This window comes from Ceratotherium simum, chromosome 4 (genome assembly GCF_057802395.1).
Source record: "Ceratotherium simum simum isolate JZ-2026a chromosome 4, ASM5780239v1, whole genome shotgun sequence".
In the NCBI taxonomy this organism is placed as follows: domain Eukaryota; kingdom Metazoa; phylum Chordata; class Mammalia; order Perissodactyla; family Rhinocerotidae; genus Ceratotherium; species Ceratotherium simum.
In genome coordinates this window covers 50,093,751-50,116,825 of record NC_141903.1, presented here as the reverse complement: position 1 = coordinate 50,116,825, position 23,075 = coordinate 50,093,751, and the positions used below count along the sequence as shown (strand labels likewise).

Below are 23,075 nucleotides of genomic sequence, written 5' to 3'. Positions count from 1 at the left end.
AGTGGATCCAGCCCCATTTGGAAATTAACGAACCTCAAATAATTTTGTTTTTTTCACCCATAAAACACCTTGACTGTTTCTTTCTCTCTTTTCTTGCTTTTCAGACTTTATATATAAAACAGAGTGCTTAGTAGTAAAAGGTTAAAGAGAATACCTCTGGGGTGGAATATACTGTTAATCACTGATATCTACTCAGAACTTCAACATTACCACGTTCTCCAACTACAAAAAAATAAAACAAACCAGGCTGTTCCCAGTATATGTTATATAACTATTATTTTCCCTTACTATATTATTGAAGCCTTGGCAAACTCAACATTCATATGAACAATAAGCAAACACTATACGAAAATATTTTTAGTTCTAATATCATTGATGACCTATAACTTAGTCTTAATATTATTAGGTGTATATTTTTAATGTGCTGGAAAGAAAGGATTTTTATGACTTAAATATCCATGAGAATCAAACTAATAAGTCAGTACTTTTGGTAAGGATTGATATGTTAGATACAGAATAAAATTCAAAGTGCTTTTTTCCTTGTATTTCATCATTTTATATAGTCTTCAGCTTTCTAAATATCTTAAATTCAGCAGAACCACCTCTAAAATTTAGTTCTACTAAAATTTCTTAATGCCTCTTCTCACTTCCCACCTAAAATGCAAGCAAAGTCTAATGACTGATCAGTTTTCTTTAAACAAATGACTACCTAGCCCTATATTTCACTACCCCATTTCAGTCTGATTAAAAGAAATTGTAATAAAAAACAGAATACTGGGGCCGGCCTGGTGGCGCAAGCAGTTGAGTGCATGTGCTCCGCTGCGGCAGCCCGGGGTTCGCCGGTTGGCATCCCGGGCGCGCACCGACGCACCGCTTGTCAAGCCATGCTGTGACGGCGTCCCATACAGAGTGGAGGAAGATGGGCACGGATGTTAGCCCAGGGCCAGTCTTCCTCAGCAAAAAAAGAGGAGGATTGGCCGATGTTAGCACAGGGCTGATCTCCTCACAAAAAAAAAAAACAAAACAGAATACTAATTTTCACTAGGTAAGGTTCCCTTTTAAATAGAGTCCAATTTAAAATTAGTTTACAAAAACTACTCAAGGGCAGGTTTTAGACAGTTGTGTTATCTCTTTGCTTTTAATAGCAATAAGGTATATAAATTCTGAAATCTAGACAGTGATCTGTGTGCCTACAGCTATGAACTCCACTAACAATGAAACCACGGGCCGGCCCTGTGGCTTAGCGGTTAGGTGCGCGAGCTCCACTGCTGGCAGCCCAGGTTCGGATCCCGGGCGTGCACCAACGCACTGCTTCTCCGGCCATGCTGAAGCCGTGTCCCACATACAGCAACTAGAAGGATGTGCAACTATGACATACAACTATCTACTGGGGCTTTGGGGGAAAAAAAGGAGGATTAGCACAGATGTTAGCTCAGGGCTGATCTTCCTCACCAAAAAAAAAAAAAAAAAAGAAACCTTCCCTGTGCCCACAGCTTTAGGCTCCAGGCACAATTTTTTATTATAAAGGACTGATATCTGACATATCTCTTTTCACAATAACTAGGTAAGGAGGTATAGCTCCTAAAATTCTGAACTGTTACATTATGACTTTACAGGTAAGGATAATTCCTAAAAAATTAAAAGATGTGGCAGAAAGATGATTTCCACTAATGAATAAGACAGAGTTTAGGTACTTCTCTAATCCTCTCTAGGGGCCGGCCTGGTGGTGTACTGGTTAAGTTTGCGTGCTCCACTTTGGCGGCCCAGGGTTTGCAGGTTCGCATCCCAGGTGCCAACCTATGCGCTGCTCATCAAGCTGTGCTGTGGTTGCATCCCACATATAAAATAGAGGAAGATGGGCATAGCTGTTAGCTCAGGGACAGTCTTCCTCAGCAGAAAGAGGAAGACTGGCAACAGATGTTAGCTCAGGGCTAATCTTCCTACCAAGGAAAAAAAAATCATCTCTAATAAAAGACAACTTTCTGCAGTACTTACCTGTAGTTTAGACTGAAGAGCCAGGTAAACACGAAGAATTTGTATACTGCTACGTATTCGAACAGACGCTCTCTCCGGCTCAAAGTTTGGGTTGATCAAATCATTGAAGGGTTCATTTGTAACATCATTTCCCAGTAAAGAATAGTAAAAGAAAAATTCAGGCTGTCTTTCTGGAAGTTTCATGGTACATGGAATTAACTAAACATTTAAGGAAAAAGAAGAGTATTACTTTGTAAACCACTAACCATGCTTATTAATGTCTGATGAACTCCAAAAATATTTGCTAAAAATGTTGATTTTTTTAATTTCAAGTCTTAAAATTAATCACTCAAAATTTCCAAATCTCTGCCAAATTACTAGTTTTTTAATGGTTTATCTTAGAAAAGCACAGAGAGTAAAATATTTTTATAGATTTAACTTGTTTTAAAGTTTATATTTCATTCAACTGAGCTTTCTTTATTTCCACATACCTTATTTCATCTTATCCTTACTCCACCATCCTCTTCATAAATGAAGAGGTTTTTAAAAAATTTTAATCCAGGCTGGTTAATATAACATCTTAGTCCAGGCCTTTGATAAAAAAGCTTTTTAGCCTCTCTGTCAGAATTTGGAAATCTATAAATTAACAGTTGCAAAAGGATGCCTTCTATACTAGGAGTGTTACTTCTCAAAGTTGGTAGTTTCATGGCCACATATGATGAAGACACGGGATTCCTGTCCCCAAAATTATAAAATATCTTCTGAGCCAGCCCTGATAGCCTAGCAGTTAAAGGCCGGCAGTTAAAGGCTTCAGTGGCCTGGGTTTGGTTCCTGGGTGCAGAACCACACCATTCGTCTGTCGGTAGCCATGCTGTGGTGGTGGCTCACAGAGAAGAACTAGAAAGGACTTACAACTAGAATATACAGCTATGTACTGGGGCTTTGGGGAGGAAAAAAAAAAGAGAGCAAGAGGAAGACTGGCAACAGATGTTAGCTCAGGGTGAATCTTTCCCAGCAAAAAAAAGTATATATAAAATATCTTCTAACAGACACAATGTTTGCTACCATGTTGTTAAAAATAACAATAAACTATAAACAACTGACATGTTCATCAATAGGAGATGGTGTAAATATATTATAGTTATCACATAGGATGGCTGTTTAATAATGATACACTGACATGAAAGTTATCTAAGACATACTGTTAGGTAAAAAAAAAAAGCTACAGGACAATTTGTCTAGTTTGTGAAAATAGAAGTACTAACCACTTAGATTAAAGCAGCCCAGCACTGAGCACATAATAACACTCAATAGTTATTTACTATTTTATATAAAGCATATTATTATATATAAAGTAAGTTATTACTTTAATCCTATACTTTAAAATGTATTTGTTTAATTGAGTAAAGTTTAATCATGTGGATTTTAATCACGTAGATTTATATATATTGAGAGGCAGCACCTATACACCTGTAGTTGCTAAGAGCACAAATTCTGGAGCAAGCCCTCAACCCCCAACCTCAGTTCCATCAATGGCTTGCTGTGAAACCTTGGACAAATTACTTGCTCACTCTGTACCTCTATTTCTTGTAGGGTTGTTGGAAGGATTAAAAGAGCTAGTACACGTTCACTTCTACAACCGTGCCTAGCACATAGTCAACTGTTGTTATGGGCATGGGAAAATGTCTGAGGAAAAAATATACTACCCTTAACAGTGATTACTTCTAAGGAGTTTTATTAGAAGGGACTTCCATTTTCTTTTTCTTTCTTCCATAATCAGAAAACAATAAAAAATTTAAGAAATGAAGACGGCCCTTATATATTTCATAATACATTTAGTTCTAAGTAATTCCCACTAAGAGAAGAGATTCCTTTAAAAATTCTTTATCATCCTTGGATTTAAAAACTGTTTTTTTTTACCCTTAACTTTCAATATTTAAGAAAAGAAGGAAGCAAGATTATCACCATCCAGTCTTACTGCTGCAAACTCATTCCTCCATTCTATTATAACTTTATAGTCTCATGTTCTAAAGTCACTGATTTGCATCTGAAAAGGTATGTTTTTAGTTTATTTATTGCTAGATGCTTTCTCACATTGCCTTTGACTAGGCCGAGAAGAAAAAACTAAATGGCTAATTTTTAAAATCCTTGGCTTGTCTGTAAAGAATGAAAAAAGCAAACAAATATTAAGCAATACCAAGGGATGACTAAACTACTGGGCTTAATTTTTTGTGTTTTTTTTTAAATTATTGTAGAATACACATAACAGAAAACTTATCATTTTAACCATTAAAAAGTGTACAATTCAGTAACATTAAGTATGTTCACAACGCTGTGCAACCATCACCACTATCTAGTTTCAGAACTTTTTCATTACACCAAACAGAAACGCCATAACCACTAACCACTCACTCCCCATTCCGCCCTCTCTCCAGCCCCTGGAAACCATAAATCTGCTTGTCTCTATGTATTTGCCTATTCTGGATATTTTATATAAATGGAATCATACAGTATGTAGCCTTTTGTATCTAGCTTCTTTTACTCAGCATGTTTACAACATTCATCCATGTTGTAGCATGTATCAGTACTTCATTCCTTTTATAGTTGAATAATATTCCATTGTATGGATATACATTTTGTTTATCCATTCATCCGTCGATGGACATCTGGGTTGTTTCCAGCTTTTGGATATTGTGGATAGTGCTGCTATGAACATTCATATGCAAGTTTTTATTTAAACACTTGTTTTCAATTCTTTTGATATACACCTAGGAATGAAATTGCTGGGTCCTATGGTAATTCTGTTTAATGTTTTGAGGAACCTATTTGGCTTAATTTTTAATGGAGATAGCAAACAGTTTGCCATCAATCTGTTTGGGTTTTTTCCCAAACTAAACTAAGTGATTTGTCCCAGTAAGTCACCTTGTGTTACCAAAAACTGTATTAGTTTTAGTTATGAATTCAATAGCTCAATTACCCACAAGCTTTTACCCATGCAAATATAGCTTCACACATACAAACTATATGCTAGACACTTTTTTAATATTATCTCATTCTTCTTGCATATCTGCAAAGCTGGTAGTATTGCCACTGTACAACTGAGAACACTCAAGTCTCAGAAAGGTTAAGTAAGTTGCCTAAGTTAAAGGAGCTACTAAGTACTGAAAATGAGATTCCACTCAAATCCATCTTATTCCAAAACCTCCTAAGAGGCAAGAGAGCATAATATGGGAATAATAGAATGTGGAAAGTGACCATACGGCCAGAAATACCTAGGCCATTTACTAGCTGTAAAATATTCCTAAAACTCGGTTTCCTCATCTCAAAAATGAAAATAATAATCCCCTAACGTTGTGGTAGGATTAAATGCAACATATGCAAAGCAGTAGCACAATACGTATTTCACAGAACATAACACGTAGTAAATGATAAATATTAACAATTATGCCTCCCTAGGGAGTTGAAAATATTAAAAATAAAGTGGCAATTTAAAATGCTCTGCAGATATTTAATAACACAGTAAAAACACAGTAGACTCATTATCTAATGTGTGTTCTGACGTGGTAAAGACAGTGGACATCTGGCTTTCCCACCAACCAGAGTGGTACATTAAGTGCGGCAATCCACTAGCAGAGCTCTATGAACAGAAGAAAAATAAGGAAATTGATAAAGAAAAAAGCAAATATATAAAGTGTCAATGAGGAAATGACAGTACCAAATTTGTAGAGAAAGAGTAAAGCTCAAAGAATACACACATAAAAGTGCTTTTTGTAGTGGGCATGAATTCAGTGTGACAAAGTTAAACATATATCCTGAGAAAATCTTTACCTGATAAATCTTGAGAGTCATATAGATATGTGGTCACTAACTCATATTTCACTTGTGAATGTGGACTATGTGGGAATTCTGTAGCTCTAAGATAGTGAATAGTCTGATAAAAATTTTAGGGTCATAAGCCATACTCTCTATTTCCAAAAATATTAATTTATTTCAGCTGCTATAGACCAACATAACGTCTAGAAAACTGGACTTGATCCTGAGACGGACAATGGAAAAACAGCTAATTCTGTGTCAAGCTATTGTGGGGAAGAGGCAATCTGTCATGGGCCCCAAATGGCCCTGCACACTTTTGCTGAGTGTTTCAAGACTGCGAGGCCCCAACCACTCTTGCCCAGGCCATTTCCCAGGGTTGTTAATACAGCTAGTATTCTTGAGAGATAAGGTAACATGTTTTCCCAGAGAGAGACCAGGACTGATTACAATAAATGTGGTGTATTCCCCATGTTCTGTGTTTCTCAGCTGTGACACAACCTCACCATGTGCAAAGCAACCACCTGGACCCCTCTGGGTCAGCCCCATGGGACTTGGGCTAAGAGGAACTGAAGGAAATATGCTGATATTCACACTGCATTGCTGTGCTTAGAGTAATACAGTCCTTTGTCTCTGATCCAAGAACCTTCTGTCTTCTGGCTGCATCCAAGAAACAGTAACAGGCTAATTTGTTACTTTGCAAATAAGGTAAAATCTAATCCCAGACCCGACAGCTATTAAGGTATGACTCAGACAAAGTGTTCCCAACACTGCACATTTCTCCTAAAAATAAATTATTCAATGCTTTGGAAAAAAACCCTTTCATACCGGTCCTTACAATGCCACACAGTACAATGAAAAACAATGTTAATTGATGGTCTTTCTTCTAAATCCTGAGAGATTATCTTACCACCAAGATCATCCCAATTTATTCTTTTCCTAAAGCAAAAATGCTTTCTGATATGAAAGAAAACATTTTTCTAAATTATTTTTAAAAAGTAAAAAAAGTCCACTTGCAAATCTTTTTAATATCTACAAGGCAGATTTAAAAAATAAAATGTTTTCAGGTTCTTCATGAATCACTAATCTGAGGGAAAGTCTCACCTGCTCCAACTGGGTGGCGAACGCTATGGTAACTGACATAATGAAGTAGTCAGTACAATACTCAGCTGGGCCGATTTGATGGTAGCCTTCCTCCTCATTCAGCACTGCCACAATGTCCTTGGGATCAAGTCCAGACAGGCTGGCAGGTACTTTACGGAGAAAAACACGATTAAACTACACTGCAGTTTGCCATAAACCATGACAAGATTTTGAAAGCTTGTTATACTTTTTAACTTGCTTGGCAGTTTTCATGGATACAGTTAATATCTCAATAAGATTTTTTTTAATACGCTCTCCAAAGAAACTTTATTTAACCATCATTGTCTTTCTGCACATAAAAGTCATATTTTGAAATAAGATAACATTTTTAAAACTTCAATTTAATAAACCATATAGAAAAGGCATCATAGGTTTCCTGAAGGAAGTGAATCTAAAGTGGGAACTGAAAAATAACCAAAATTTGGCTAAAAAGTGAAAGATGAGAGAATAGAGAATGAGGGAGTGGAAAAGAATGTTCTAGGCAGAAGGAACAATATGTACAAAGACTCAGAAGAAAGAGAAAGCATGTGGATAGAGAAATTAAATAGGTGTGGTGAGCTGCATCAGAGAGTAAGGACTGACATATAGAAAGAGGCAAGGCTGAAGGGATGTGCAGAGGCCAAATCATAAAGGGTCTTCTTTAATACCATGTTGAAAATATTTAGATGGTTTCCTAAGATAAGAGAAAACCATGAAACAATTTTGAGAAGAGAACTGATATAATCAAATAGGCTTTGGAATGAAGAGACTGGAGAGGGACAAGGTTTTTCAAATTGATTAAGGAAAAAACAAAACTACACATAACTAAAATAATAGACAATATTCAGTGTTAGGGAGACTGCAGGAAAGTGGGTACTCTCCGTGTTGGTAGGTATAGACAAGTATAACCTTCTGGAGGATAATATATCAGGGTTTATCAAAGCTTTATATATGCATACCCTATAAACAAGCAATCCTTCTTGACTCCTTCTGAAGAAATATGCTTACTGCAACACTGGCTAAAAAATAGCATAATGGTTAAGAGCACAGACACTAGAGTCACATAGACAAGGCTCCAATCCCAGTTCTGCCATTTACTAGTTGTATGGAGAAACTATATGATATCCTTTAGTCTTCATTTTTTCTTCTGCAAAGTTGTTATAGTGTTGTTGAGAAGATGAAATTAAATAACAAACGTAAAGCACTTAGCACAGTATCTCACAATTAAACACTTTAATAAAGGTAGCCATTACAGTAAGGTCAGCAGAGCTGAGAAGTCAAACTAATAACTACGACAGGTCTCTCACTGTCAGGAAGGGAGTTACAAATATGGAAAGGGAGAACACTAGGATAAATCTTGTGGTGTAGGATTGGAAAGACTGAAGGTGTCAAGGTGAATGTACGCTGTTCAATATACGTACGGACAAACAGTAATATAAAGGTGTATATGTATATATACTCCTGTGTGTGTATATATATGTGTGTGTGTGTATGTATACATACATGCACAAATTCCCTAACTTTTTCCACTGAAAGGGCCTGCAAGTAGCAATAGCAATTGGCATACCTAGCACCTGGATCACAACTTCTAAACATCATTCTTATACAAATGGCTGAATCCAGGGCTGAGACAGGAAAAGTACAAGATGAGCCTGGACCATCTTTTTGTGCCAGAAAACAAGAAAAAGCTCAAAGAATTATGGAGATAGTCAAAAGGAAACAGAAGAAGCTTGAAAGAGCTTCCAATGCCCAAGTCTGGGACAAAAAATAATAGCTGAAGATTGTAACCCACTAAATAAAAAGAGAAAACTATAAGTCCATACTTATACAATATAAACAAATGAATAAACAGAAGGTTTAATGAGGAATGAATATTTTCATAATTTTCTAATTCCGCCCCACAAAAATATTTAATTACCAAGGAAAACAAGAGTAAGTTTACAGCTGAGAACACAGACACATACCACCTTAAGTAATCAAAGTGAACATCATTAGTAAAGAGAGAAATAAAAATTGTACACCATCTGATAATATCACTTCTGTGAGATTCCTGCCAAAGATATATAACCTAAATCTAATATCCAGACAAACCCCGACAGTTCAGGGGCACAAGCTCACCAAAAGACTGAGACCTAATCACAGGACTAAAAAACACTGCCCCTCCCCCACACCTCACCACCACATCACTAAAGGCCTGTTTTCCTTTTACCTAGTACATCATGTCCATCTTTCAACAAAAAATTACACAGCATACTAAAAGGCAAAAAAAAAAAAAAAAAAATCTAAGCTTCCATTTTAGGAAAGTAGAAAAAGAGGAGCAAATTAAATTCAAAGTAAGCAGATAAGAGAAATAAAAACTTGAGAAGAAATCAGTGAAATTGAAAACAGGAAATCAATGGAGAAAATCAAAGAAATCAAAGGCTAGTTCTCTAGAAAGATCAATAAAATCAAAAGCATCTAGCCAGCCTAAGAGAAAAGGAGTGAAAACACAAATTACTACTATCAGAAATGAAAGAGAGGATATCACTACAGATCGCATGGACATTAAAAAAATAAAGGAATACTATGAACAATTCTATGCCCACAAATTTGATAACCTAGATGAAACGGACCAATTCCTTTGAAAGACACAATCTGCCAAAACTCACACAAAAAGAAACAGACAATCTGAATAGGCCTGTATCATTTAATGAAATTGAATCAATAATAACTTTACAAAACAGAAAGCACCAGACCCAGATGGGTTCACTGGGAATTCTACCAAACATTCAAGGAAGAAATTATACCAATTCTCTACAATCTTTTTCAGAAGCTAGAAGCAGAGGTAATATGTCCTAACTCATTCACAAGGCCAGCAATACCTTAATATCAAAACCAGACAAAGACATTATGAGAAAAGAAAACAACAGATCAGTATCTCTCATGAACACAGATGCAAAAATCCTCAAGAAAATATTAGCCAATTGACCCCAACAATGTATAAAAAGAACTATACACCATGATGAAATGAGATTTATCCCAGGTATGCAAGGCTGGTGCAACATTGGAAAATTCATTAATGTAATCCATCACATCAATAGGCTAAAGAAGGAAAACCACATGATCATATCAATAGATGCAGAAAAAGCATCTGACAAAATCCAACACTCATTCATGATAAAACACCCTTCAGCAAACTAGAAATAGTGAGTAACTTCCTCAACTCGATAAAGAATATCTACAAAAAACCTACAGCTAACATCATACTTAGTGGTGAGAAGCTTTCCCACTAAGATCAGGAATAAGGCAAGGATATCCCCTTTAACTACTGCTTTTCAATATCATACTGGAAGTCCTACCTAATGCAGTAACACAAGTAAAGGAAACACAAGGCCTGCAATTTGGGAAGGAAGACATAAAAATGTCTTTGCAGATGACACAACTATGTAGAACATCCATCTATGGAAAGATTCAACAAAAAAAGTCCTGGAACTAATAATAAGTCATAATCGCAAGGTAGCAGGATACAAGGTTAATATACAAAAACCAATAGCTTTCCTATATACTAGTAATGAACAAGTGGAATTTGAAATTAAAAAAACAATACCATTTACATCAGCACCCAAAACAATTAAATTCTTAGGAATAAATCTAACAAAGTATGTTCAAGATCTGTATGAGGAAAACTACAAAACTCTGATGAACGAAGTCAAAGAAGAACTAAATGGAGAGAGATTCCCTACTCAAGAATTGGACAAATCAATATTGCCAAGATATCAGTTCTTCCCAACTCGATCTACAGATTCAATGCAATCCCAATCAAAATCCCAGAGAGTTATTTTGTGGACACTGACAAACTGATTCTAAAGATTATATGGAGAAGCAAAAGAGCCAGAATAGCCAACTCTTAGGTTGAAAGAGAAGAACAAGGTTGGAGGACTGTTACTACTCAACTTCAATACTTACTATAAAGATACATTAATCAAGACAGTGTGGTACTGGCGAAAGAACAGACACATACATCAATGGAAGAGAATAGAGAGCCCAGAAATAGACCCACATAAATACAGTCAATTGTTCTTTGACAAAGGAGCAAAAACAATACAATGGAGCAAAGATAGTCTCTTCAACAAATGGTGATGGAACAACTGGACATCCCCATGTAAAAAAATGAATTTAGACACAGATCTTACACCCTTCACAAACAGTAACTCAAAATGGATCATAGACCTAAGTGGAAAACACAAACCCATAAAACTCCCAGAAGATAACACAGGAGAAACCCAGACGACCTTGGGTATGGTGATGACTTGTTAGATACAATATTAAAGGCATGATCCATCAAAGAACTGATGAGCTGGACTTCATTAAAATTAAAAAAACTTCTTGGGGCCGGCCCCATAGCTTAGTGGTTAAGTGCGTGCGCTCCGCTACTGGCGGCCCGGGTTCAGATCCAGGCACACACTGAAACACCGCTTGTCCGGCCATGCTGAGGCGGCATCCCACATACAGCAACTAGCAGGACGTACACCTACGACATACAACTATCTACTGGGGCTTTGGAAGAAAAAGGGAAAAAAAAGGAGGAGGATTGGCAATGGATATTAGCTCAGGGCGCTCTTCCTCACAAAAAAAAAAAAAAAACACTTCTTCTCTACTAAAGACAATGTCAAGAGAATGAGAAGACAAGTCACAGACCGGGAAAAAATATTTGCAAAAGACACATCTGATAAAGGACTGTTATCCAAAATATACAAACAACTTTTAAAATGCAACAATAACAAACAACCAATTAAAAAATGGCCAAAAGATGTGAACAGACACCTCACCAAAGAAGATATACAGATAGCAAGTAAGCATATATGAAAAGACGTTAACGTCATATAGGGAATTGCAAATTAAAACAACGGGTCACCACTACGCATCTATGAGAATGGCCAAAATCCAAAACACTGACATCAAATGCTGGCAAGAATGTAAAGCAACAGGAACTCTCATTCACTGCTGATGGGAATGCAAAGTGGTACATCCACTTTCAAAGTCAGTTGGGCAGTTTCTAATAAAACTAAACATACTCTTACCGTATGATCCAGTAATCACGCTCCTTAGTATTTACCCAAATGAACTGAAAATGTCCACAAAAAAAATGCACAGAGATGTTTATAACAGCTTTATTCCTAATTGCCAAAACTTGGAAGCAACCAAGATGTCCTTGGTGAATAGACAGATAAACTGTGGTACATCCAGACAATGGAATTATTATTCAGTGCTAAAAAGAAATGAGCTATGTAGCCATAAAAAGACAAGGAAGAACCTTAAATGCATTATTACTAAGTGAAAGAAGCAATCTGAAAAGGCTGCATACTATATGATTCAACAATATGAGATCCTGGAAAAGGCAAAACTATGGAGACAGTAAAAGATCAGCGGTTGCCAAGGGTTGGTGGGTAAGAGGGATGAACAGAGCACAGAGGATTTTTAGGGCAGTAAAACTATTCTGTAGGGTATACAATCATGGATAAATGCCATTACACATTTATTAAAACCTACAGAATGCACAACAAGAATGAACCCTGAGATAAACTACGGAATTTGGGTGATGATGTGTCCATGTAGGTTCATCAATTTTAACAAGTGTTCCACTCTGGTAAGGGATGTTGATAGTGGGGGAGGTTGTGTGTGTGTGGGGGGGGCAGGCGTATGTGGGACCACTCTGCACTTTCCACTCAATTTTGCTGTGAACATAAAACAGCTCTAAAAAATAAAGTTTATTAATTAAAAAAGAAAGAAAAATATGAAGGTTTTGTTAAACTACAGTTGAGTTAAGAGAGAACAGCATAACGATTTTTGGTTTTCCTACCCTTCATCCTAGAAGAAAATTTTCCTAAACAGCAAATTTTAAAAACAATACAAAATTCTGCTTTGTTCTGTTGTATATCAAATACAGAAAAGAAAATCTTTCTCTATTTCTAAGTTTTGTAAACAAGAGCTAAGAGCAACAAATGTTGCATGTGTAACAAGATCACAATATTTGCCTGATATACTGGAGTAAAATCAGTTTATACTCCTGCATGTATCTCCCTGTAATACCCACTACCTTCCTAAAGCTCTAGTCGAGATAGGACTTCTGAGAGAATATCCTTAGAGATGACACACAAACCTTTTCCATCTCGAGGGGGGGCTCCCTTTGCTTTAAAACTATCCACTGGCGCCTTTGTATCTGTTTCCAAAGCAATGCTTATCTGTATCTCAGACTTGAACTTGGTGTATTTATTACTCAGCAACTGGTACCATTTTGGTGCCTAGAGAATAACAACAAAACAAAAACAACAAAACACCTTAATGGTTAATAAGAAATACATAGTGGGGAATGTTCTCTAAGGTTCTAAATATATTTCCTGTAGTTTCTGAGTACTTTCTTCTCTTTTAAAGTTTTTTTTCATATTTTCCTCAAAAGAAATTAATTCTGCTTAAGAAGCTACCTGAGGGCCGGCCGCATGGCTTAGAGGTTAAGTGCGTGTGCTCCGCTACCGGCGGCCCAGGTTCAGATCCCGGGCGTGCACCGACGCACCGCTTCTCCGGCCATGCTGAGGCCGCGTCCCACATACAGCAACTAGAAGGATGTGCAACTATGACATACAACTATCTACTGGGGCTTTAGGGGAAAAAAAAAAAAAAAGAATATTAAGAAGCTACCTGAATTTCCTCTTGAAAAAATTAAGTAGAAGTTTAGACTGTCTTCTTGGCTTCTATTCCTATGTTTCAACAGGTAATATATTAAAAAGAAGAAAACACAATATATTTCTTTCCATCTTCACTCATATGTCCCCAATCTCACTTCATCTCTTAAACAAAAAAAGGACTACCAATTTTCCATTGCCATAACCCCTAATTTTTCACTTTTTCTGTTATACCTTTTCTGCTTGACACATTTCGGTTTTGTTCTGTTTATATCAAATAAGGAAAAGAAAAGTTTAGTGTTAATAAAAACACTAACAAAATACTAAAGTAAAGGCCTAATGGTAAAGTTTTGGGTTAGGAACCAAGTACTTGACTGATATTGACATATAGAGGCTTTCTCACAGAATGAAGTATCCTAAATTACCTGAATATTCCCCCAAAGTAACCTCAGAAATTCTAGTACCCAAACCAGTCTTCAAAATCTCACGGCCAAGACCACATGTATTATTACTGTAGGGGCACCATTTCAACACCTGGAAACAGCCTTCTTACTCTGACTACTGCTATATAAAGGCAAGTAACTGGTACTCATACTGATCAAAACCAAAAACCAGGGGCCACCCCAGTGGCGCAAGCGGTTGAATGCGCACACTCCACTGCAGCGGCCCGGGGTTCGGATCCCGGGCGCGCACCGACGCACCACTTTGCAAGCCATGCTGTGGTGGCATCCCATATAAAGTGGAGGAAGATGGGCACAGAGGTTAGCCCAGGGCCAGTCTTCCTCAGCAAAAAAAAGAGGAGGATTAGCAGATGTTAGCACAGGGCTGATCTTCCTCACCAAAAAAAAAAAAAAAACACGCTGTTTTATATGCAAGTTATGTTTGATAAGTAAAAGAGACTAACTAGGCCGTAGGTTTAAAAAAAAAATCCACAACCAAGTTTTTTTAAAAGGCAAAAATTCATAACATAGTTTTCCTGCATGTCTTATGAGAGATATTTTCTAAGTATAAGCCTGAAAAAAAGATTATTAGCTACTTGCACAATTTATATTTTTCATATATATAACAGATGATATATTTTTCTGAATATATATTTCTGATATGATAAAATATATATTTTTCTGAAAAATATGATACATTTTTCTGTTATGTAACAAAAAAATAAAGCTGGGTTTTTCTATGTTTATGTTTATTTACAGAAAATCAATTTATTGCCAACTTCAAATACTCTACTGGCCAAGTTCAAATATTTCTGCTGGCAAACAGAAGGGAATAAGCAAGACAACATTTAGTTTTCTTAAAACTAATGTAATTTGGAAACATTTCTCCTTAACTTTGGTCACAAATATGATGACAACCGTCCTAAAGGACTAGACAAGGGAAAAGGAACGCCAAGAGAGCCCTTAGAGGCATGATCTCCTCTCAGACATCCCCCTCCTAAGAGGATTTGCCTTCTCTGTAACCAAAGCGACTGCAAAAGTGTCTTACAGACACATGCAAGTTGCAGCAGAGAAGCTGGTAGGAGAAACGTCAGGGACACAGTCATGGCTCTCGGTTCAGGGTCTAAGACTAAAGAAGGAAAACCTTTTTCAGGACCTAGAGGCAGAGAGGTAATGAGTACTCAAGGACAGAGGAGAAACGCGTCCTCTTGTAAAGCATTTAAAATTTCGGTTTCTTTTGAATGACTCCAAATTTGGGCCAGGCTGACTGGCTCATTTGCAAATATTGCTATCAGTAGCAAAAGCATTAGTAACAGATAAATTTTTCTTCATAGAATTGTAATTTAAGATTCAAATCAAGAATGGAGGACTTTAAAATAAAAGGAGAATTTGTTTTACTTTATTTTCTTAAGAAAATTGAGATAAAACAAAGTCATTAAGAAAAACTGAAAGTAAGCATTTCTAAAGTCTATAATATACAAAAAGTTGGAAGATATTCAAAAAGACATAAGAAGAAACATTTTCAATAACTAAAGCACTAGCACTCAGGGAATCAAAACCCTGAGTTTCTCTTTCTTTTTTTTTTTTCGTGTGTGTGGGGTACTATTTACATAAGTGTGTTTCAATAAGTTCACATACTCTGACTAGTACATAAGGAATGCAAAGATCGGGAAGTAGGGAAACCAATTAGAATGCTATTGTGACAGCCAAGGTAAGAAATGATGGCAGCTTAGTTGGGATGGGAGCAGCAAAAATGCAGTATAGTAGATGGATCAGGAGAAGAAAACCAACTGGAAAGAGTGGTTATGGAGGCTGAAAAGGGAGGTGTCAAGGAAGACTTCCATATTTCTAGTTTGCATAACTGGAAGAAGAGTGGCGACCATTCACTGAAGCAAGGAACACCTGAAGAGGATCACCTGTGAAAGCAAAGCTTAGGAACTGAACCTGTTAAGCTTGATATAACAGCAACTTGAACATGGATTTGAGCTCAAAGAAAAGTTTCTTTGAGAAAGATAGTTCTAGGTCAAAGCAACGACCAAAAGGTCAGGATTTTCTAAATCAAATTCATAAATTGAAACGTAAGAACTGCCATACTGGCTCATGCCCATGACCTATCAGGTCCAGAATCCAATGTCCTTTCCATCAATCTGATATCTATTGAAAAGAGTCAACTGTCTAACACAATGAGTAACAAAACATCAAAAGGGCAGTACCTGCTTTGTTTCTTGAGCAGTTCTTAAGTCTAAAACAATGTAACCTATAGTTTCCTTAGCTGAAGATACGGGATCCAAAGCAAAACACTGGAGTTTGATAGGAGTACGCTGCAGCCTGTAACATAACAATTTATGTGATAAATAAAATAGCTTTTGCTTACTATTGAACTGACTTGTCTATTAGCCTTGAAAAAGCCGCCTACTACTATCGAGACAATTATAATTTTGTTGGATAACCTACATCTAGTCTATATTTTCTGAAAAACTCTTCAACTGGCATGAACTATTAATTATGTCTACTTATCAATATACCAACTAAGTAATAAACAAAACATGTCGAAAATCTTAGTTTCTCTCATAAGAAACTGTCATCTAGGTCAACGTTTCTCAAGCTTCTGTAAAGTACAGAACTCTTTTAAAGTCAAAAATTACCAGGAATCTTCATGGTTGATTTTAAATTATTTTTCTTATACTGTCACACACTCATAAAACTACAAATACACACATATGCTTATAACTCTTTTTGTTGCTAAAAAAACAAAATAAACTTAGGAATTAAATACCATAAACTATTAAAATTAAGTTAACAATAATTTAATGTAATATATGACAATGTTCTGAAAGTATGACCTTGACTGGTGTAGTATGGGTTCTTTTGAGTCTGGAACTGCTATACTGGCTTGTACAGTAAGTTGATTAGATTTTGCCATCACTTTTATCTAATGGAATGACTATGAAACCTGCCTTGGCAAAAAAATCATCATTTATATATTCAATCTATCTGTGTTATTTTCTCAGCCTACAACATTCAGAGTGGTACCACGTGGCACTAATACAACTGTAAACACAACCACCAATGCAGGCACTAATGTCTCATACCAGGACCTGTCTAAGCAGATATTCCAGAAGTTACTGAAAGGAAATACAAAATTTTGGTATTTTCTAAGAATTTAATACCCTTTCAAATAAATCCACGAAGTGATCTAGCAATAGAAGAAAATAAATTTCTCTTCGCTTTCATTTGTTTTAACTTTGTATTTTTATTTGATTTACTACTAAGAAAGGGCAAGTCTTGAAGTGATTATGTGTTTCCCAGAAGGAAATATATTTTCAATCCTTTTTTTAAATAAAAGCATCATTTTTCTTGCCTGCTGCTGATCATCAGAGTTCATGAAATAAATAAGAGGCTATAACTTTTAGGTATATATTAGTATATAAAACAGACTTAATCAAGTGTAAAATTAATCAGAAAGAGTCCCTCATATAATTACTATATATCTCTCTACATATCCTCTGCAAGCCAGGTAAAATATACAATAAATGAATTAATAGAAATTACAATGAATTCCAACCCATATTTAATATTGAGTAGGCAGCATTACGGCACTTCTGGAATATCTATTGTCTCAGATATCAGCAAAAAGAAAAAAAATCTAGATGTCGTGGTTAAAAGCTTAGGCTCTGGAGCTGGACTTGCTGGGCTCCACCACTATCCAGCTAAGTGACTTCGAGCAAGCTACTTCACCTCTAAGGCCTCAGTTTTCTCATCTGTAATATACGAGAAATAATAATACCCCCTTCAAAAAGGGTTGTTGTGATGTTTAAATCAATTATTCTTGCCAAGTACTTTGAAAATTTCCTGGCACATTAAAGAAAACCACTCAACAAATATTGTTATAATCTAATGAGAGATATAAAAATATTTACTTATAACAGCCCAAAAAAGAGCAGAACAAATTGAAAATAAGTCACCTGTGCTGATGAAGTGCTTTCCTGTCAATTTCCCAGGCTAACTCAGTAGCAAATTCTGGCTGGTCAGTATGGTCCACAGGATCTGTAGCCAACTGTTCTCCATCAAACTTTGCTTCTACTATAAGCATATGCTTTGGACGTTTGGGGAAATGGCGACCTGGAAAAAAAAGACTATAGGGGTTAATCAGAAGTGTAAAAATATGAAATATGATCATTTAGCATGTGTTTTAAAAATTGATATATGTTAAGAGTGGTTGACATCATATAGTCCATAAACTACCGCACTAACATATACTCACATACCCACTCAAATTCAGGATTCATAAGAAACACGAATCAAATTGAAATCTATCATTTATAAATTAGTGCTTCTCAAACATTAATGTCTACATCAATCATCTGGGGACTCTGTTAAAATGTAGATTCTGGTACAGCAGGTCTAGGCTGGGCCTGAGAGTCTGCATTTCTAACAAGATCAGAGGTGATGTCAATGCTGTTGTCCTTGGTTCACACTTTGAGCAATGATCTCAATGACATTTAGAATTTAAGAATTAAAAATGTGATTACACCAATTTTAGATATTACTATACCAGTACTTAATACAGAACAGTTAAGTCCTCTGGAGAGTTGGGAAATAATCAAATCAGCAGAAGCAAATTTACCTGCATCTTTCTTTTCCTGTTAACACAGTTAAGGACGCTTTACAAATTAGGAGAACAAAGATAAACACATGTATTCATTCATACTCTTCTCAAGGACAATGTTATATATTATCAAGAAATATTAAAATAGTCTACCTACACATCACTTTTCATTTGTACTGCCTGTTTACTTCACTGTTTACTGAAGACATATTCGGAATCAGGTATTATGTCAAATTATAGGATACAAAAAGAGTAAAACAGAGTACTTCCCCTCGAGGAACTGAGGGTCTAGTGGAAAGAAACAAACTTAAAACACCGAAAACAGAAAGCTAAAGAACTGAGGAAAAAGCAATAAGAATCTTACAGTCAACCTGTTGATAGGTCTGGTGAGGGAGCCCTGGTCAGGGGAGTTATAACCACTGTTAAGTAAATACATCCCTGCGCTACTCACCTGGTGCGAGCTACTTAGTTAAACATGAAGCTGGTCAGAAAGACCTTGATTGCAAATCTGTGAGTTTCAACCTGAGGCTCTCATCTGAAACCGCCTATCAGGAGTCTTACCATGTATGGCATGGCTCTCTCAATTAGCACTCACAGAGGCCTCTCTCTGGACCTCATTTTCAGCTGCTCTAAAAGATCACTAGGTTCCCCCAGATGAATTTCACATACATCAAAAAACCTATATTTTCAGTCAGACGATCATAACTATAACCTCCAATAAGCTTGAGAACAAAGGATATGTAGTGGAACAAACAGGGGCCCACTTCGTCCCCAAAATAATGAATACCTTGAGAATGAAAACCCTGTCTTACTCATCCTTTGAATCCAGTACACAGCCCAAATTTTGCTCACGGTGGAAACCCAATAATTTTCTTTTGAATAAAGGGCATTTCTAGAAATGTAGTCAAGAAACTGCAAACAGCTCAATATAGTCGAAGGGCTGGGAACATATGAACATATGGCAGGAGGGGAGATGAGGCTGAAAAGGTAGGCAAGAGGGCTACCATAAAGGGCCACCTATGCCATTCTAAGAAGTATAGACATTATCCTTAAGGACACTGAAGGATTTTAAGAAAATGCGAGTTTCATTTCAGAAAGATTATCTCCAGACAGTAATATGAACAGTAGACATCTTCTGGAAAAGAAGAAAACATTGATGCAACACACTACTCAAGAGATTATTACGATAGATTAGAGGGATAATGAGGGCCTAACAGCAGGGCACTCAATGGAAACTCATTCATTTAAATGTTTACATGAAGCACCTACTATTGTTTTAAAAACAAAACCAACAACACTGGGTGACCATTTGGAAGTTGGGGATGGAGAGGGAACCCAGGAAGCTGATGAGTCCCAGGTTCTTGGCTTGAGGCAACAGCATGGTTACAGTGAATGGAAATACAAACAAGAGGAGGAACAGTCTGGAGGGAGGACACAAGCCAGTTTCAGACATGTTTGTGGCAACACCTAACTGACATCCCTGACTCCAGGTTCTCTCCCCTGCACGCTGCAACTAAACTAAACTTGCAAAAAACACTCTCCTACTTAGGAACACTATATGCTGCCTCCCTACTTTTTAGAACATTAAATCTAAACTCTTTGGCTTTCAAGATCCTCCAATGCTTATTCACTCTAGCTATAGAAGCTTATTTCTTACCAGAATATTCCTATATATTCACCTTCCTCCACCCCGGGCCTCTTGCTAACCTCTTCACTGTTCCACCCACCACGCTCACTCCCACGCTGGCCTGCCTTGTCTCATCGCCTGGAATGATTTTCTTCCATCCTCACCTATCTAAAGCTTACTTACCACTCAAGGCACTTCAGCCAAGTCCCCACTCACCTCAACAAAACCTATGTTTACAGCCTATATCACATATTTTTTTAATATTATATGACAACCCAACATATCGTGTCCTGCACATTCATTTGATCTTTCCAAGGAGACAGAATCCTACATCCTTGAAGAGAAAGAGCGCGCCTTATACTTCTGTTTCCTCATAGTGTGGGGCACAGCTCCAAGTCCAAAAGCTTTTGTTAACCAAATTATAAGAGGATTTCAGTCCTATGTCTTTAAACAATCAATAACCTAACAGTCAAAACTGCCCGAACACTTTATGCCTTCTGGTCAGTCTTTTGTTCCAAAACTCAAAAACTACAGGCCAGCCAAGTGGCGGCCTGGTGGTTAAGTTCGCATGCTCTGCTTCAGCGGCCGGGGTTGGCGATATCCGATCCCGGTGCGAACCTACGCACCACTCACCAAGCCATGCTGTGGCAGGCGTCCCACATATAAAGAAGAGGAAGATGGGCACAGATGTTAGTCCAGGGCCAATCTTCCTCAGCAAAAAGAGGAGAATTGACAACAGATGTTAGCTCAAGGCTAATCTTCCTCACAAAAAGAAAACAAAAACTAGGTTTACAACATTCTTTTTCCTCCCACCCCCCAAATAGTGCCAGGCTCCATAAAACACTTCCCATGGGACGTGGGGGAGAAGCCACTCATTCCTCTGGCCCACTCAGATGCTACCTTCTTGTCATGTTTTTCATAACCTACGCTCAATTCACTTATCCTCCCCTGTGCCCTCCACTTTCCTGCTCTCCCACCACATTGAATTAAAGCAATCGCAGAGCATGCCTTGCTTTTCTGCACCTTAAGTGCTCTTTGCGCTTCCCTTTGCCTGGAATGCCCTTCCTTCCTTTTTTCACCTTATAAATTATCCTTTAGGACCCAAATAAATGTCACCTCCTCTGGGAAACCTTCCCCAGCTCTCCCAGACAGAGGTGGACATTCCCTCTTCCACACCCTGATGAAGTATGTGTTGACACGTTATCCACGCTAGACCCTTAGCTTTTAGAACCAGGACTGTTTTATTCTTACATTCTCAGCACAGTGCCAGACACTCGATGAGTCCCCAATAAACAAACGTCACTCATTCAACAAACCAAACTTCAAAACGTATAATAGACCCTCTTGACAACCACTGTCTTCTGAGCCCCGCATCAAGACTTGTAAAGGGAACGGCCTCCGCAATACTTCTGAAATTGCAGGAAACATGTATTCCAGTCAAAGCGAAGTTCTTACAAACGGTATTATCGGAGGCCACTGAACAGAACGTGCTTTCCAGGCTCACTTTTAGCTCGTATCTAAGTCATCGACATGCTGCTTCTGACGGAAATCGCCTTTCCTACATTCTCCGGGGCTATGGCGATCACGCTAAATACCACCTATCCCTAATAGCTCTCATAATCCCCTGAGAGACTTGTAACTCAATTGCCTAACAGACCTCACTACATACAACTTTGAACAAGTCTTTGGGGCCGCGAAAGCAAGATGACAGGGTTCTTAAGGTTAACAAAGCCTCGGTCCCACACTACTCTGTTAAAACTCCGGAAGCAGCAGCTGCAAAAGCAAGTGCCGGGCCGCTCACCTTCTAGGATGGACACAACAATGAGCAGTTGGTCGGACTTGGAGACCATGGTCGCGGTCGGCGGCCCGCAGGCGGGGTCTGCTGGGGGGAAGAGGGACCCGAGTGAGTGGCGGTAGCCCGCGACCCCCGGCAGGGTCCCACCGCTCGCCCCCGGCCCCGGACGCCAGCCCCGGCTCTGCGGCCCGGCCCCCGCTCTGCGGCCCGGCCCCGCTGCGCAGCGCGCCGGCTCTCTGGGCCCGGGCCGCCAGCCCAGCCCTTAACCCGCCCCGACTCAAGGCAAAAGCCGCTCGGCCACCCGGCCCGGCCGCAGGTGGAGGCGAGCCCGCTGCCTGAGGACCTTTGCCGCCTGCGTAGCCGCTTTTCAAACTCCCGGGCAGCCGTAGCGGCCGCCGCCGCGCCCCGCTTCTGCCTAGCAACCAGGCCCGCAGGCCCAGTGCCCCGGGAAGGCTGGAGGACAAAAGGTGATAGAAACCAGAGCAGTCGAGGATAGAACGCCCCTCAGCCTGCTCCGCCTTATGCCCTTTTACGCTACGTTCCAGAGCCCTAAGGAGAAAACTAGTCCATTACCTCACAGCGCCCCCTGCTAGCGGGACAGGGGAAGGCGGGAGATTTGTTGGGGACCAACTGCGCAAGCGCACTCCTGCAGTAAACGCTTCCTGAAGTTCCCTTGTAAGGAGTGTGAGTATAGAGTAGTCTCTGATTTGTGCCCCAGATACGAGCTGGGAAGCAGCGTATCAATAGAGATTTCAGAAAAAGAGACTAGCTCCGTTCAGGTCCCCAGGGTCAACACTGCTTAAAAATCAAATCACAGAAAAATAATGACTTAAGTCTAAACTCTTAAATCCCTAAATTGTCCTTGAGCGGCACCTCAAGTTTCCACGCTTTGAAAACAAGTAGCGTCAATACGGTGATTACTGTAACGGTTGGCAGTGACGTAAGCTCTCCGAGAATTTCCTGTACATTAGAAATTTGGCTAAAACAAAAACACTGTCACGTGGGCAGGGAAATTAAAGGTATAGGTTCTTCTACCCCC

At 38.3% G+C, this 23,075-nt stretch overlaps 1 protein-coding gene across 7 annotated transcripts in view; it reads right to left on the bottom strand.

Moving 5' to 3' along the window:
- Positions 1 to 22,495, bottom strand: part of CEP120 (centrosomal protein 120) — a 76,493-nt gene extending 53,998 nt beyond the window's left edge. For 5 of the 7 annotated variants that reach the window (XM_087429881.1, XM_087429885.1, XM_087429882.1 and 2 more), the window contains exons 1-7: positions 22,380 to 22,495; positions 22,043 to 22,120; positions 17,971 to 18,127; positions 16,219 to 16,333; positions 13,046 to 13,187; positions 6,889 to 7,037; positions 1,996 to 2,193 (exon numbers count right to left, since the gene is read on the bottom strand). In XM_087429881.1, the coding sequence (XP_087286007.1) occupies positions 1,996 to 2,193; positions 6,889 to 7,037; positions 13,046 to 13,187; positions 16,219 to 16,333; positions 17,971 to 18,127; positions 22,043 to 22,091 (810 nt within the window). In that variant the 5' untranslated portion in view covers positions 22,092 to 22,120; positions 22,380 to 22,495. Of the gene's footprint in view, positions 1 to 1,995; positions 2,194 to 6,888; positions 7,038 to 13,045; positions 13,188 to 13,581; positions 13,641 to 16,218; positions 16,334 to 17,970; positions 18,128 to 22,042; positions 22,202 to 22,379 lie in introns of those variants that run through there. The other 2 variants (XM_004420264.3, XM_087429886.1) reach the window with 2 other exon arrangements.
- Positions 22,496 to 23,075: the final 580 nt, after the last annotated feature.